This window comes from Erythrolamprus reginae, chromosome 3, assembly GCF_031021105.1.
Source record: "Erythrolamprus reginae isolate rEryReg1 chromosome 3, rEryReg1.hap1, whole genome shotgun sequence".
NCBI classification, from domain to species: Eukaryota; Metazoa; Chordata; class Lepidosauria; order Squamata; family Dipsadidae; genus Erythrolamprus; species Erythrolamprus reginae.
In genome coordinates, this window is record NC_091952.1 from 76816656 (window position 1) to 76829637 (window position 12982).

Here is a 12982-nt window from a genome sequence, read left to right on the forward strand (position 1 = left end):
CCTTCTGTCGCATGAATCCCAGCGACTGATTAGGGCCCACAGAGTTGGCCTTCTCCGGGTCCCGTCGACAAAACAATGTCGTCTGGCAGGACCCAGGGGAAGAGTCTTCTCTGTGGCAGCCCCGGCCCTCTGGAATCAACTCCCCCCGGAGATTAGGACTGCCCCCAACATCCTTGCCTTTCACAAACTTTTGAAAATCCACCTATGTCGCCAGGCTTGGAGAAATTGACATACCCCATGCACGGTTTGTTTGGATTGTATGACTGTTTTATAATGTTTTTTTAATAATTGTTTTAAATATTAGATTTGTATTTCTGTATTATTTGTTGTGAGCCGCTACGAGTCTTTGGAGAGGGGTGGCATATAAGTCTAATAAATAATAATAATAATAATAATAATAATAATAATAATAATAATAATAATTATTATTATTATTATTATTATTATTATTATTATTATTATTATTATTATTATTATTATTATTATCCACGGCAGAAAAAGCAGGGAAGCAGGCAGGTGGAGATGATGGGAGGAAGCTAGGCCGCAACTCTCAGAGTTACCCAGGCAGTCTGATCAGGGTGGTTCAGTTGGGCCGCAGGGCGAGCCACGAGTGCCGCATGGGATGCAGCTGTGACGGCGAAGGCAGGCAAGCTGGAGATGGAGGCGCTCGGCTGGAGTTGTTCACAGGCAGATCAGGGCCACTTAGCTGGGCTGCAGGGAACATGTGGGAAGGCAGACAAGCTGCAGAGACTTTGTGGTCAATGCAAATGGGGAGCCAAACAAAAGCAACAACTATGCTAGGGAGGCGAGATGAGGAGTGACTGGGTAGGGTGAACGTGTGGGCGGGGCAAGTGGGGAGCAGACAGGTGGGCAAGAGTGGGTGGGCAGGGCAAGTGGCAGGCAGGTGGGCAGTGCAAGTGATAAAAAGGGCCAGCCAGTGGTGGGATTTGCTCGTTCTCCAAAATTTTAACTACCGGTTTGCCTGAACCGGTCCGAATCGGCTAAATCCCATCTCTGATCTCCACCTGTTTCTATATTTTGAGGCTTTGCTTCTGCTGTTCAGTCTTTTCTACCCGCTTTCTAAATTCAGCTGTTACTGATAGTTGTCATATTGCTGATATTTTTTGATCACTTCCATCTCATCAAACAAATGAACTACCTATTTCCTCCTGCAGAGTTTTTTTCATTGTTTCTAATTTGCTTTTCAAGGGACTTGTTGAATTGCTCCTATAACCTGCGTCATCCTCTTACCTCCCCTTTTCAGTTGTCAAGAAGAGTAATTCACAGGTCATACCAGTAATAGTTTTTCTAATAATGTTGACAAAAATCTACATTTAGAAATGTAGAAATCTCCATGGGTTGGGATATGAAACTGCTGAGTGCTTAAATTAGTTCCTTAGTTCCAAGTCTAATGATGATAAATTGCAGTAAAAATCATGTTGGAAATTGACTTGTTTTTTTCTCGGCCTCCTGAGGACTAGCTATGAAATACCTGCTGTAATGCAGATTTTAAACCTTGGGTGCCTCCTATTGATAGGGGGAAAATACAAATACAATTTAAAAACCTATTCATTGGATAGGAAACAAGCCTTTTGGACTGATCCTTCCTGTTCAGTGATATTCTAAACAAAATAAAAAAGTTAGCAAACACATCTGAATTTAATCTGCAATTCAGATGCCCTGAAGTGGGATGGGAGTGCTGCTTCATAGTGGGTTTTGTTATACTACTTTAAGCTAACTTTCAAAAATAAGATAACTGAGAAATGATGGTTTTCTGAAGACTTTTATATATAAGCTGAACTCCTACTGTATTCAAATAAATATTCCAAACTCATGCCAAAGAGGGAATCCTATTTGCCTGATAGGAAAACCCAGATCCTATTTCTTTATAGAAATAGCTTGTAACACCCCTATTACACTGGTCAACAACACACACAAAAAGTCAGCAAAGATAATATGGAGTTTGATGTGCTGATTCCAAAAATATGCTTAGTTTTGCTCTATCACTTAAAGTTTCTGATATAGAAGCCTTTTTGTTATTACGTTATTTCTGATATGTAGATTACTGTTTTTTTTAATATTGCCAGTATATTTCCTATATACAGTACTTTATAATAATGATGCTGCTACAAGAAAACTATACCTCCTACAGAAAAACTATATACATTTTTGAAATCAGGACAAAAAATGATTCAGAAAAATACAATGTCAACTGCGATGATTACAAAAAATATATTTTGTAGACCTGTGTTATATGAGCTGGTCTTGAATTCAAAAAACATTGTTAGCATCTCTGCCTTGACAGTTTCTATGTACATCCACATTTCCTTTAGATAAGGTCGTTTTTTTAAAAAAATCACCCATTTATTAATTGCAAATCTTATCATTTCTTAATTTCTTCAGTTATATATATTTTAAAAAGTCCTCTGAACCAAAAGGATTTTAAGGTGAACTACAGGCGAGTTCTGAAATTGTTTTACTTGCAACATTACCTCTGGAACACTTTGAACTATTTATATTTGAAGTATTTACTTCCAGAATATGCCAAGCTGTCCTTTATCCCTAGGATGACTTAATCTGGAGGAGAGAACATCTGAGGTTGACTCAGCCTTCCATCCTTCTGAGGTGGGTAAAATGAGGACCCAGATTGTTGGGGGCAATATGCTGTAAACACACAAAATGCTGTAAATGTGCTATGAAGCGGTGTATGTCTAAATGCTATTGCTAATGCAATTGCTATAATCCAAAAGGAAACCCAACATGACAGATTTTGAGCGGTTGGTTCCTGTGTTCATGAATTTTCCACATTCTATATACAGTACTACTGTTTACTGTAAATGTTTCTCACAGCATACTTAATGGAGATAAATATACACTTATTTTTTTGCAAAAGGAGAATTATAGTGTAATTCAGTGTAACTTAAAGAAAAATCATATCAGTGCCTCTGATGCTGAAATTACTGCAACAAACTTAATTCTTGTTATCAGTTGCGAAGCCATTACACATGAGCAATCCATTGCACTGAAGCTCCAGCAAGATATAATTGTCTGATTATTGATTGTGGTCCATCAAGTTGTTTAAAACTCTTAGCATCTACATAACTTTTTTCCATGAAGTCTAACACACCTTTTTTAGAAACATAGAAACATAGAAGACTGACGGCAGAAAAAGACCTCATGGTCCATCTAGTCTGCCCTTATACTATTTCCTGTATTTTATCTTACAATGGATATATGTTTATCCCAGGCATGTTTAAATTCGGTTACTGTGGATTTACCAACCACGTCTACTGGAAGTTTGTTCCAAGGATCTACTACTCTTTCAGTAAAATAATATTTTCTCATGTTGCCTTTGATCTTTCCCCCAACTAACTTCAGATTGTGTCCCCTTGTTCTTGTGTTCACTTTCCTATTAAAAACACTTCCCTCCTGAACCCTATTTAACCCTTTAACATATTTAAATGTTTCGATCATGTCCCCCCTTTTCCTTCTGTCTTCCAGACTATACAGATTGAGTTCATTAAGTCTTTCCTGATACGTTTTATACTTAAGACCTTCCACCATTCTTGTAGCCCGTCTTTGGACCCGTTCAATTTTGTCAATATCTTTTTGTAGGTGAGATCTCCAGAACTGAACACAGTACTCCAAATGTGGTCTCACCAGCGCTCTATATAAGGGGATCACAATCTCCCTCTTCCTGCTTGTTATACCTCTAGCTATGCAGCCAAGCATCCTACTTGCCTTTCCTACCGCCCGACCACACTGCTCACCCATTTTGAGACTGTCAGAAATCACTACCCCTAAATCCTTCTCTTCTGAAGTTTTTGCTAACACAGAACTGCCAATGCAATACTCAGATTGAGGATTCCTTTTCCCCAAGTGCATTATTTTACATTTGGAAACATTAAACTGCAGTTTCCATTGCTTTGACCATTTATCTAGTAACGCTAAATCATTTACCATATTACAGACCCCTCCAGGAATATCAACCCTATTGCACACTTTAGAGTCATCGGCAAATAGGCAAACCTTCCCTACCAAACCTTCCCCTATGTCACTCACAAACATATTAAAAAGAATAGGACCCAGAACAGACCCTTGTGGCACACCGCTTGTAACCTGTCTCTGCTCAGAATACTCGCCATTAACAATAACTCTCTGATGTCTATGCTTCAGCCAGCTTGAAATCCACTGAACTATCCAGGGATTAAGTCCAATCTTCACTAATTTATCTATCAGCTCTTTATGTGGAACCGTATCAAAGGCTTTGCTGAAGTCCAGATAGGCAATATCCACGGCACCACCTTGATCCAACACCTTTGTGACATAGTCAAAGAACTCAATGAGATTAGTCTGACACGATTTGCCTTCAGTAAAGCCATGCTGATTTGGGTCCAATAAGTTATTGTTTTTTAGATGCTGATTTATCCTCTTTTTGAGTAGAGTCTCCATCATTTTAACTACAACTGATGTCAAGCTAACTGGCCTGTAGTTACCAGCTTCTTCTCTACTGCCCTTCTTGTGGATAGGCACAACACTGGCCATTCTCCAATCCTCAGGGACATCTCCTGTTAACAGGGATTGGTTAAACAAATCAATCAGGGGGGTAGCAATGACAGATCTGAGTTCTTTAAGAACTCTGGGGTGGATGCCATCTGGACCCATTGCCTTATTTATCTTTAATCTTTCAAGTTCTTCTAAGACATCGGCTTCTAAGATCACTGGAGCTGAATCCGTACAGCTGGAAGCAATGCTATATCCCTCTATAGTATTATTTTGTAAGGTGTCTTTTGAGAAAACTGAACAGAAGTAGCTATTGAAATGGTCAGCGATCTCCTTATTCCCATCAATGCATGTATTATTCCCGGTACTAAGCTTTGTGATGCTGCAGTTTTTCTTCTTCCTATCACTAATATATCTGAAGAAGGTTTTATCCCCCTTCTTTACAGATTTTGCTATTTCTTCCTCTTTTTTTTGAGCTTATAATGCTGATTGTGTTCCACTATAAAATATTTCCTGTGTGCATCTCCAGTTTTGTGTGGATAAGTCTTCTTTCTTTTAAATTAATGTGAATTTTTGGATACTTGCCTGAAAACATTGATTAGAAACTAATTTAATATTTTTTAAAGTTCTAATGGTCTAACAGGTGCATGCAACATTACGTTTTGCAAGTGTGCATAGTATAGCATCCTTTCTTTTTATAAAGCTTTCTTCCTCCCTTCCTTCCCAATTCCCTTCCTCCCTTCCTTCCTCCCTCCCTTCCTCCAGATCACATTAATCAAAAGAATCTGAAGCCTGCTAACACTGCTGGATTGGAGAGGCTGGGCAGATGATACAGGAGATAACCAGAAATATGCCATGCAGGGCTTTATAAGTAATGGCCAGTACCTTGATCACAATCAAAACCAAACTGGCAGCTAGCGTAGCTCACATAAGAAGAGTTATGTAATACTTAGTCATGTCCATCACTACCACTGCTTTCTGGACTAATTAAAGCTTTTGTGTGGTCTTCAAGGGCAGTTCTGTATAGAGTACAGTATGTTGCAATAGTCAAGCTTGCACATCAGACAAACATTTTCTCCTACAAAGATCATTAGAAGGATTTCAAGAGGACTTTAATTACTTATCTCTTCTATTTCAGTGATTCTGCAATTAAGATTTCTGTTCTATGCTGTTTTTCAGAAATGTGTATACAAACATATACAGTGGAACCAAGGATTACTCATGACTTGTCAGATTCCAAGATATATTTTAAAGAGTGTTTTGGTGTTGTCTGAAATTGAATAAAGGGCTTTGCTACACAACAGAGCTGTTCTACAGTATTGCCATGCATATATTTCTCCATCACAACTAAGACCTGAAAGATTCATTGTCTATATGTAATTTCAAAATGCATTTAAGAACTAGTTCACCATATTGGCATGTACTGTATATCATTTTCATATTCTCATATCTTTTACAACAGATCAGATAAGAAGTGTGGTGAGCATGGCTTTTGGAAATTCTTGATTCTGTTCTGATTTAGTAATAAACAGAGACCTTAAGCAGGGATGTCAAATTCGTGGCTCGCAGGCTGGATGTGTCACATGCTGGCTTGTGTTTAGCTCAATTTAGCAAAGGGGGGAAAAGTCCTGATATGTCATACTGCCATGACGACATGAGTTTGACACCACTGCCCTAGAGCTTTACAAATTTATTTCTAAAGTTTCACTAAGTTGGAAAGAATAAAAAATAATATACCCATTATTTTATTGTCTTATGTAATAAATTATACAAAATTTCATTTACAAGGTATGAACATTCAAGAAAATAAATCTAGAGATTATCGTACTTTTTGGAATAAGAGGATGGAACTGTTGGTGTATCTTATACACCAAACACAGCCATTTTTGGCCTCTGGAAACCCTACCCTGCGTTTTTGCCAAATACAGGCCCAATTTTTTTTGCAAAAATGGGATTCACAGAGGGTTTGGGAAGCCTGCAGAGTGCTCCTGGGGGCTGGAGAGGGCAAAAACCTTTTTGCTTGTTTACTTCTTTGAAATCTTGGTGTGCCTTATACTCCGAAAAATATGATAAATACCTGCCCTATTTAACAAGTATACTTTTACAAACTAGATTTGTTTAGGCTTACTCTCCAATGTTAAAGTGTTTTACAGCTGTCTTCTGTTATTTGTATAAGGTTTCTGCTTTTTTCTTTAAGGTTACCGCCTTTTCATCATTCTTTTCAACTCCATCCCCCAATTTGTACATTCGGCTAGCATTGGCACATGCCCACATGTGTCCTAAGTCACATGCTTTTAGAGAATACTGCAATGCTTTATTCATGTCTTTTGATATCCCAGGAGCTCCTTGAAGATAAATAGTACTTAGGTTGAAACAGCTGGGAGCAAAATCTTTGTCACAAGCTTTACTATAATAGTCCCTCGCGAAAGAAACATTAAGCTTCTCATCTCCGTTTACTTGTCCATCTTGTAGCAGTAATCCAGCACTGTGACAAGCATTGATGGATTTATTCCCACCCTTTTCACAAGATTTCAAAAAACACTGGTAAGCAGTTTTCACATCTCTTGGAAGCCCACCTGTAAGGAAAAAGCACCAGTTATTGAATGGCATTATAATCATACAGCACAGTAAGCCATCAATCATGGTTTATAAAATACAGTGAGTACGCATAAGCCTGCTCAAATAATACATATTTCTTGAACAGCTTTATTAGTCTTTTCTTTTCGACATAATCTCAGGAACATAAAAAGAAACATGTTATCACCTTTTCCAGTCAAATAGTAATTTCCAAGTTTGTAGCAGCTCTCACTGTGCAGATTATTTTCACAGTTCTCCTTTAGAACTTTTGCAGCTCCATCAAAGTCGACTTTTATTCCAGCTAAATAATCAGCTAAACGATGGCAACCTGCAATTTTTCAAAGAAATAAATTATGACTGTATTATATTTCTGTTTGCAAGTTTGTTCCCTCTCTTTTTCTTTTTTGATAGTATTATATTCAATAAGGACAATAGTCGATTTATCCTGCTAAAATGGCCCAAAGAATAATATACTGTAATTGAATTCTGCACTGGAGATTAATTTGAATAGTTATGCAATACATGAAATTTCAAAAGCTAAGTCAATTGGACAGTATAGAAAATAGGTGAATAAATAAAAATGTTATTTTAGCATGGCTAAGTGTATTTTTCATTAATAGCCTCAGATTTTGTCCATCTGTAATGCCTATCAGAACATGATCAAAACTTCCATTATATCATATTTCCCTATTCCATGGTTTATTTCTGCAGCACTTTTAGAACAAGCCCATAATTCCAAAGGAAGGTATATAATTATAAACCTATACATTTGAGTTCAGAACTACAGAAAAAACAATTGCTGCCAACCTGCCTTCCACTGAGGACCTGTATACTGCACGAGTCAAAAAGAGGGCAGGGAAAATATTTACTGACCCCTCGCATCCTGGATACAAACTGTTTCAACTCCTACCCTCAAAACATCGCTACAGGGCATTGCACACCGAGACAACTAGACACAAGAAGAGTTTTTCCCTGAACGCCATCACTCTACTAAACAAATAATTCCCTCAACACTGTCAGACTTTTTACTAAATCTGCACTTCTATTCTACTAGTTTTTCTCATCATTCCTATCATCCTTTTCCTCCCACTTAGGACTGTATGACTGTAACTTGTTGCTTGTATCCTAAGATTTTTATTAATATTGTTTCTTCATTGCTTATTTGACCCCTATGACAATCATTAAGTGTTGTACCACATGATTCTTGACAAATGAATCTTTTTCTTTTATGTACGCTGAGAGCATATGCACCAAGACAAATTCCTTTGTGTGTCCAATCACACTTGGCCAATAAAAAAATTCTATTCTATTTTATTCTAAATACTAATTTGAACTTCTTTTTGTGTAATTATGCCCATGTGGTTTATTTTGTTACCCACTCCATACTAAAGAAAATATAGTTATGCCTGGAGATGGGTACATAAACTAATGCTTATAAAAATACTTAAAGCATGTGAATTAGCATGAATCTGTCTTCCTTCTAGAAACATTTTTCAATGGTACAACCCAACACCAGCAGATGACATGGCTCCCCAAATCAACACAAATTGTGGAAACTTTTGCAACTGATTGGAAACCAAGGAGCCAGAGCATGGAGGAAGAATGGAGAGGCACACACCGCAAGATGCTTAAAGTCTAGTGTGAAGTTTCCACAGTCTGTGTTGATTATGGGGAGCCATGTCATCTGCTGGTGTTGCTCCACTGTGCTTCATTAAGTCCAGAGTCAACGCAGCCATCTACCGGGATATTTTGGAGCACTTCATGCTTTCTTCCGCAGACCAGCTTTATGGGGATGCTGACTTCATTTTCCAGCAGGACTTGGCACCTGCCTACACTGCCCAAAGCACCAAAACCTGGTTCAATGACTGTGGGATTATGACAAATCACGGCTTGAACTATCTTACCTTGCATATAATTGAATCTCTCTCCTCTATTAAGTTTCACCTTTTAAGTTGCATTACTGGAATAAATGAACTTTTGCACGATATCCTAATTTTTTGAGTTTCACCTGTATATACTCTGACAGATCTCCTGCACGTTAGGTAAATGGAGTGGATGCAAATTTACTCCATTCCCAGAAATGCAGAAAAAAGGAGAAACTTTTCCTCTTTAATAGCCTGTAACTCCACAGTCTTAAGTGAATCGATTTTAAGAGCATTTAAATAATCTTTGCAGAATGAAAAGCATAATCCGGTGGAGATATAAATTACCCTGCAGTCTTCGCGATCATTCATTTCTAACGCTGCTAGGGACCTTACCCTCAGGATCGTGCTCCTTGTAGCACTGAAAACTATATTCTATTCCCAGATTTTCCAAGTAAACTTTCACTTCCTCTTCATCTTCGAAATTGACTAGCCCGGACATTTGTTTTTCAGGACAGAAAGATAAACGAGAACGAAAACTACCCCCAGCCTGCGTGGTTCGCGCGGATAAGCGGAGAATATACTGTAAGTGAAAGCGTCCTTGGATTCTCAGCGTCCTTTCTGGCCACCCGGAAGACAATCGGGGACGGACGCAATCTGGAGAGCAACTTCCGGCACATAATTTTACGGGAAGGGACCAAGTTGGAGGGAAGTCGGAAGTAGAAAAATTACTCCGGAAGTGGTAATGCGGTTATTCCAAAAACCATTATATCCGGAACTCAACTTGTTTTAAGATTAAGTTTTTAATAAGGATTTTGCCAGGAACACTGCAAAGTGCTGCTGCTGCTTGTCAGCGGCAAATTCCTGAGGAATAAGTCGTGTTAACAACGCTGTCTTTTCTCAGAAGTAAATTATTCAGTGGTTACTGGCTTTCTTCGCCCAGGAAAATGGGAATAAAGCACACAATTTAAAAACGTTTGCATTGTTGCTTATGATTATCAGAAAGCTTTGAAAATTATTGTATATAAATATTTAAAAATATTCGCGGTGGTCTGCCTTTAGGACAATAGAACAGTAATACTCTGGAGGTTTAAATATAGATATAGTATGATCTGAATCTCAAACAAAAGGGGTGAAATTTAGAGGGTTTTTTTCTCTCCTAGTGGGACAGAAACATTTCCAATTCATATTAGTATACTGCTCAAAAAAATAAAGGGAACACTTAAACAACAGAATATAATTCCAAGTAAATCAAACTCCTGTACAATCAAACTGTCCACTTAGGAAGCAACACTGACAATCAATTTCATTTTGTTGTCGGCACATCCAGCTTTGTACAGAACAAAGTATTCAATGAGAATACAGTATTTCATTCATTCAGATCTAGGAAGTGTTAGTTGAGTGTTTCCTTAATTTTTTTGAACGGTGGATATTGTGACTTCCATTCTTGTTCTTTTTACAATAGGAATTTGGCTTCACTTGTCATCATCTACTCCAGTTTATATATGGGTTATGTATTTGTTGCAATCAGTAAAATATTACTCTTAGCAATACCTGTGAGATAATTTTGGGTATGTATGAAAAGATTACCTAGTAATTGTATTCATGTAAGTTTCATTCTGTATACATATCTGTTAAAATAGGTTCTAATTTTGAACTCCTTAGACTACCAATCAAAAGACTCAGGCCACAAGGATGTCCTAAAATCTCCCCCTCCTTGATTTCCTTTTTCTCGGCAACCTTAGTTTCAATTTTCACCTTTTACAGTCTTAATACTGTTCTGATTTTGGAGTTATCCTGTTATATCTGAGCCCTAAACCAGTGTTTCCCAACTTTGGCAACTTGAAGAAATTTGGACTTCAACTCCCAGAATTCCCCAGCCAGCATTTGCTGGCTGGGGAATTCTGGGAGTTGAAGTCCAAATATCTTCAAGTTGCCAAGGTTGGGAAACACTGCCCTAAACCCTTTTATATTATTTCTTTCCAACTATTTCAAAACATAATTTTATGCAGGTATTTCAAGATGAAGCATGCGTGTCATAGACTGTGGCATGCAATTGCAGGCTATAATGCTTCCATTAAAAATAAGAAATCCTGTAACCAGCTTAATTATTATGCATTGATGCCTACCTTTTGATTCCTTTACTTGAAGTAAATCTAAAGAAACCATCAGGTGGCAGCACCTACTTGCTTTTGACTATCCTCTGAAGTTAATCATGGTTAATAAATACTTCCATGGGCCATCCATATGGATTATAAGGCTAAATAACAGAAAGCAAGGACAAGCCATAATGTTGGTTGTGCCGTGCCCAAAATTGCTTTTGATGAGATAGGCGATTACTATACAAAGTTGATCAATAAATTATTAAATATTGCTAGAAAATTACTTAGATTTTCCTGTGAATTTACTAGGGGCAGAGTTTGATGGAAGAACGTTTTGATCTTTAAATTTACAAGTGGCTCTGCTTAGTGATAGTAATATAACAACAACAACAACAACAACAACAACAACAGAATTGGAAGGAACCTTGGAGGTCTTCTGATCCAACTCCCTGCTTAGGAAGGAAACCCTACGCTAACTTGTCTGCATGATATTTCTCCCCAAAAGATCAAGGAGACACCAATATTTTTATTACATGGAAATGCTTCCAGGATTCTATGGTGGTTTTTTAAAATCTTTTAAGTTTAACCATGCCCCTGACCGTAGCTACATTTTCATGTTTGCTGCAACGTAAGTATTCTGTGTTTCCAAATGCATTCACAAGCTACTTGTTTGATGAAAACAAACAAACAAGTGAGCTAGAAACATGATGTGCACAAATAAATGGAGGGTGTGATTCAGGCTACATTTTCGATTTGGGATTCTCCTACTGGGGTCAAGCAAGTAGCAAGGAAGGCGAATAGAATAGAATAGAATTTATTGTCCAAACTATTGTCCAAACTATCTACTTACTAGACACACAAGGAATTTGTCTCTGGTCATATGCTCTTAGTGTACATAAAAGAAAAGGATACATTTGTCAAGAATCAATCTGCACAAATGCCTGGATGCTCTTCTCCACGAATGACATCATAAGTTCCCAGCCTTGAACTATACAAGAGGGCAACTGTCAATCATTACGTCTGCAATTTTTTTTACACTCTCCAACTTGAGAGACTAAAAGCCCAAGGAATTTGGGGTGAACTTACTTCGGAGCACTTTTGTGGTGGCTCTGAAGGTTTTGGAAAATAAATAAACAAATTAATAAAAATAAATGAATAAATAAATAAATAAAGATAGATAGATAGATAGATTATACTGCTCAAAAAAATAAAGGAAACACTCAAATAACACTTCCAAGATCTGAATGAATGCAATATTTTCATTGAATACTTTGTTCTGTATAAAGTTGAACTTGCACTACAGCATGTGAAATCGATTGTCAAATCAGTGTTGCTTCCTAAGTAGATACAGTAGTTTGATTTCACAGACGTTTGATTTACTTTGGAGTGATATTGTGTTGTTTTAAGTGTTCCCTTTATTTTTTTGAGCAGGATAGATAGATGATAGGTATGTTGGTAGGTAGATAGATAGATAGATAGATAGATAGATAGATAGATAGATAGATAGATAGATAGATAGTTCCCCTCCAGCTTTGCCTAGCGCGTCTCCTTTAAGGCCAAGCAGCAGCTAGTTCCCCGGGAGCTTTTGTGTATATGCGTGTGTGTGTGTGCCTGCGTGTGTGGATTTAATGCCGGCTCGGCTGAAGCAAATTCACTTCCAGGTCGAGGGTGACAGCTAAGCTGGGGGGGCCCCGGCTCGCTTTTCCACGGTGGTCGGGGCCCGCCCCGTAATAGCATAAACAGGAGGCGAGGAGGACGCGGCCGAGGGGTCTCTGGCGCAGAAATGGTGAGTGGGTGGAATGGGGGGGGGGGGATTACAGCGGCTGCCTGAAAGGGACGCAGAGAGAAAGCGTCGGAAGAGCCACATGTGGGAGGATTGCGGGGGGGGGGGGGAGACAAATGGAAAAGCCCCGGAGAGAAGTACCCCTTTTTTTTACT

At 38.2% G+C, this 12982-nt stretch overlaps 3 protein-coding genes across 3 annotated transcripts in view; 2 read left to right on the forward strand and 1 right to left on the reverse strand.

Annotated features, from left to right (window-relative positions):
* The window catches only part of SCP2 (sterol carrier protein 2), a 281976-nt gene that overhangs the window by 140839 nt on the left and 128155 nt on the right, over positions 1-12982 (forward strand). The window lies entirely within an intron of this gene.
* On the reverse strand, positions 6233-9583 carry COA7 (cytochrome c oxidase assembly factor 7). Its single transcript, XM_070748966.1, has 3 exons — positions 9339-9583; positions 7268-7408; positions 6233-7079 (listed from the first exon to the last, which is right to left on the reverse strand). The coding sequence occupies exons 1-3, from the start codon at positions 9442-9444 to the stop codon at positions 6667-6669; spliced, it is 660 nt and encodes a 219-aa protein (XP_070605067.1). The 5' UTR covers positions 9445-9583; the 3' UTR covers positions 6233-6666.
* Positions 12614-12982, forward strand: part of LOC139164148 (protein zyg-11 homolog B) — a 36205-nt gene continuing 35836 nt past the window's right edge. Inside the window, exon 1 of the mRNA XM_070745878.1 lies at positions 12614-12830. Coding sequence (XP_070601979.1) covers positions 12828-12830 — 3 coding nt within the window. The 5' untranslated portion in view covers positions 12614-12827. The remainder of the gene's footprint in view (positions 12831-12982) is intronic.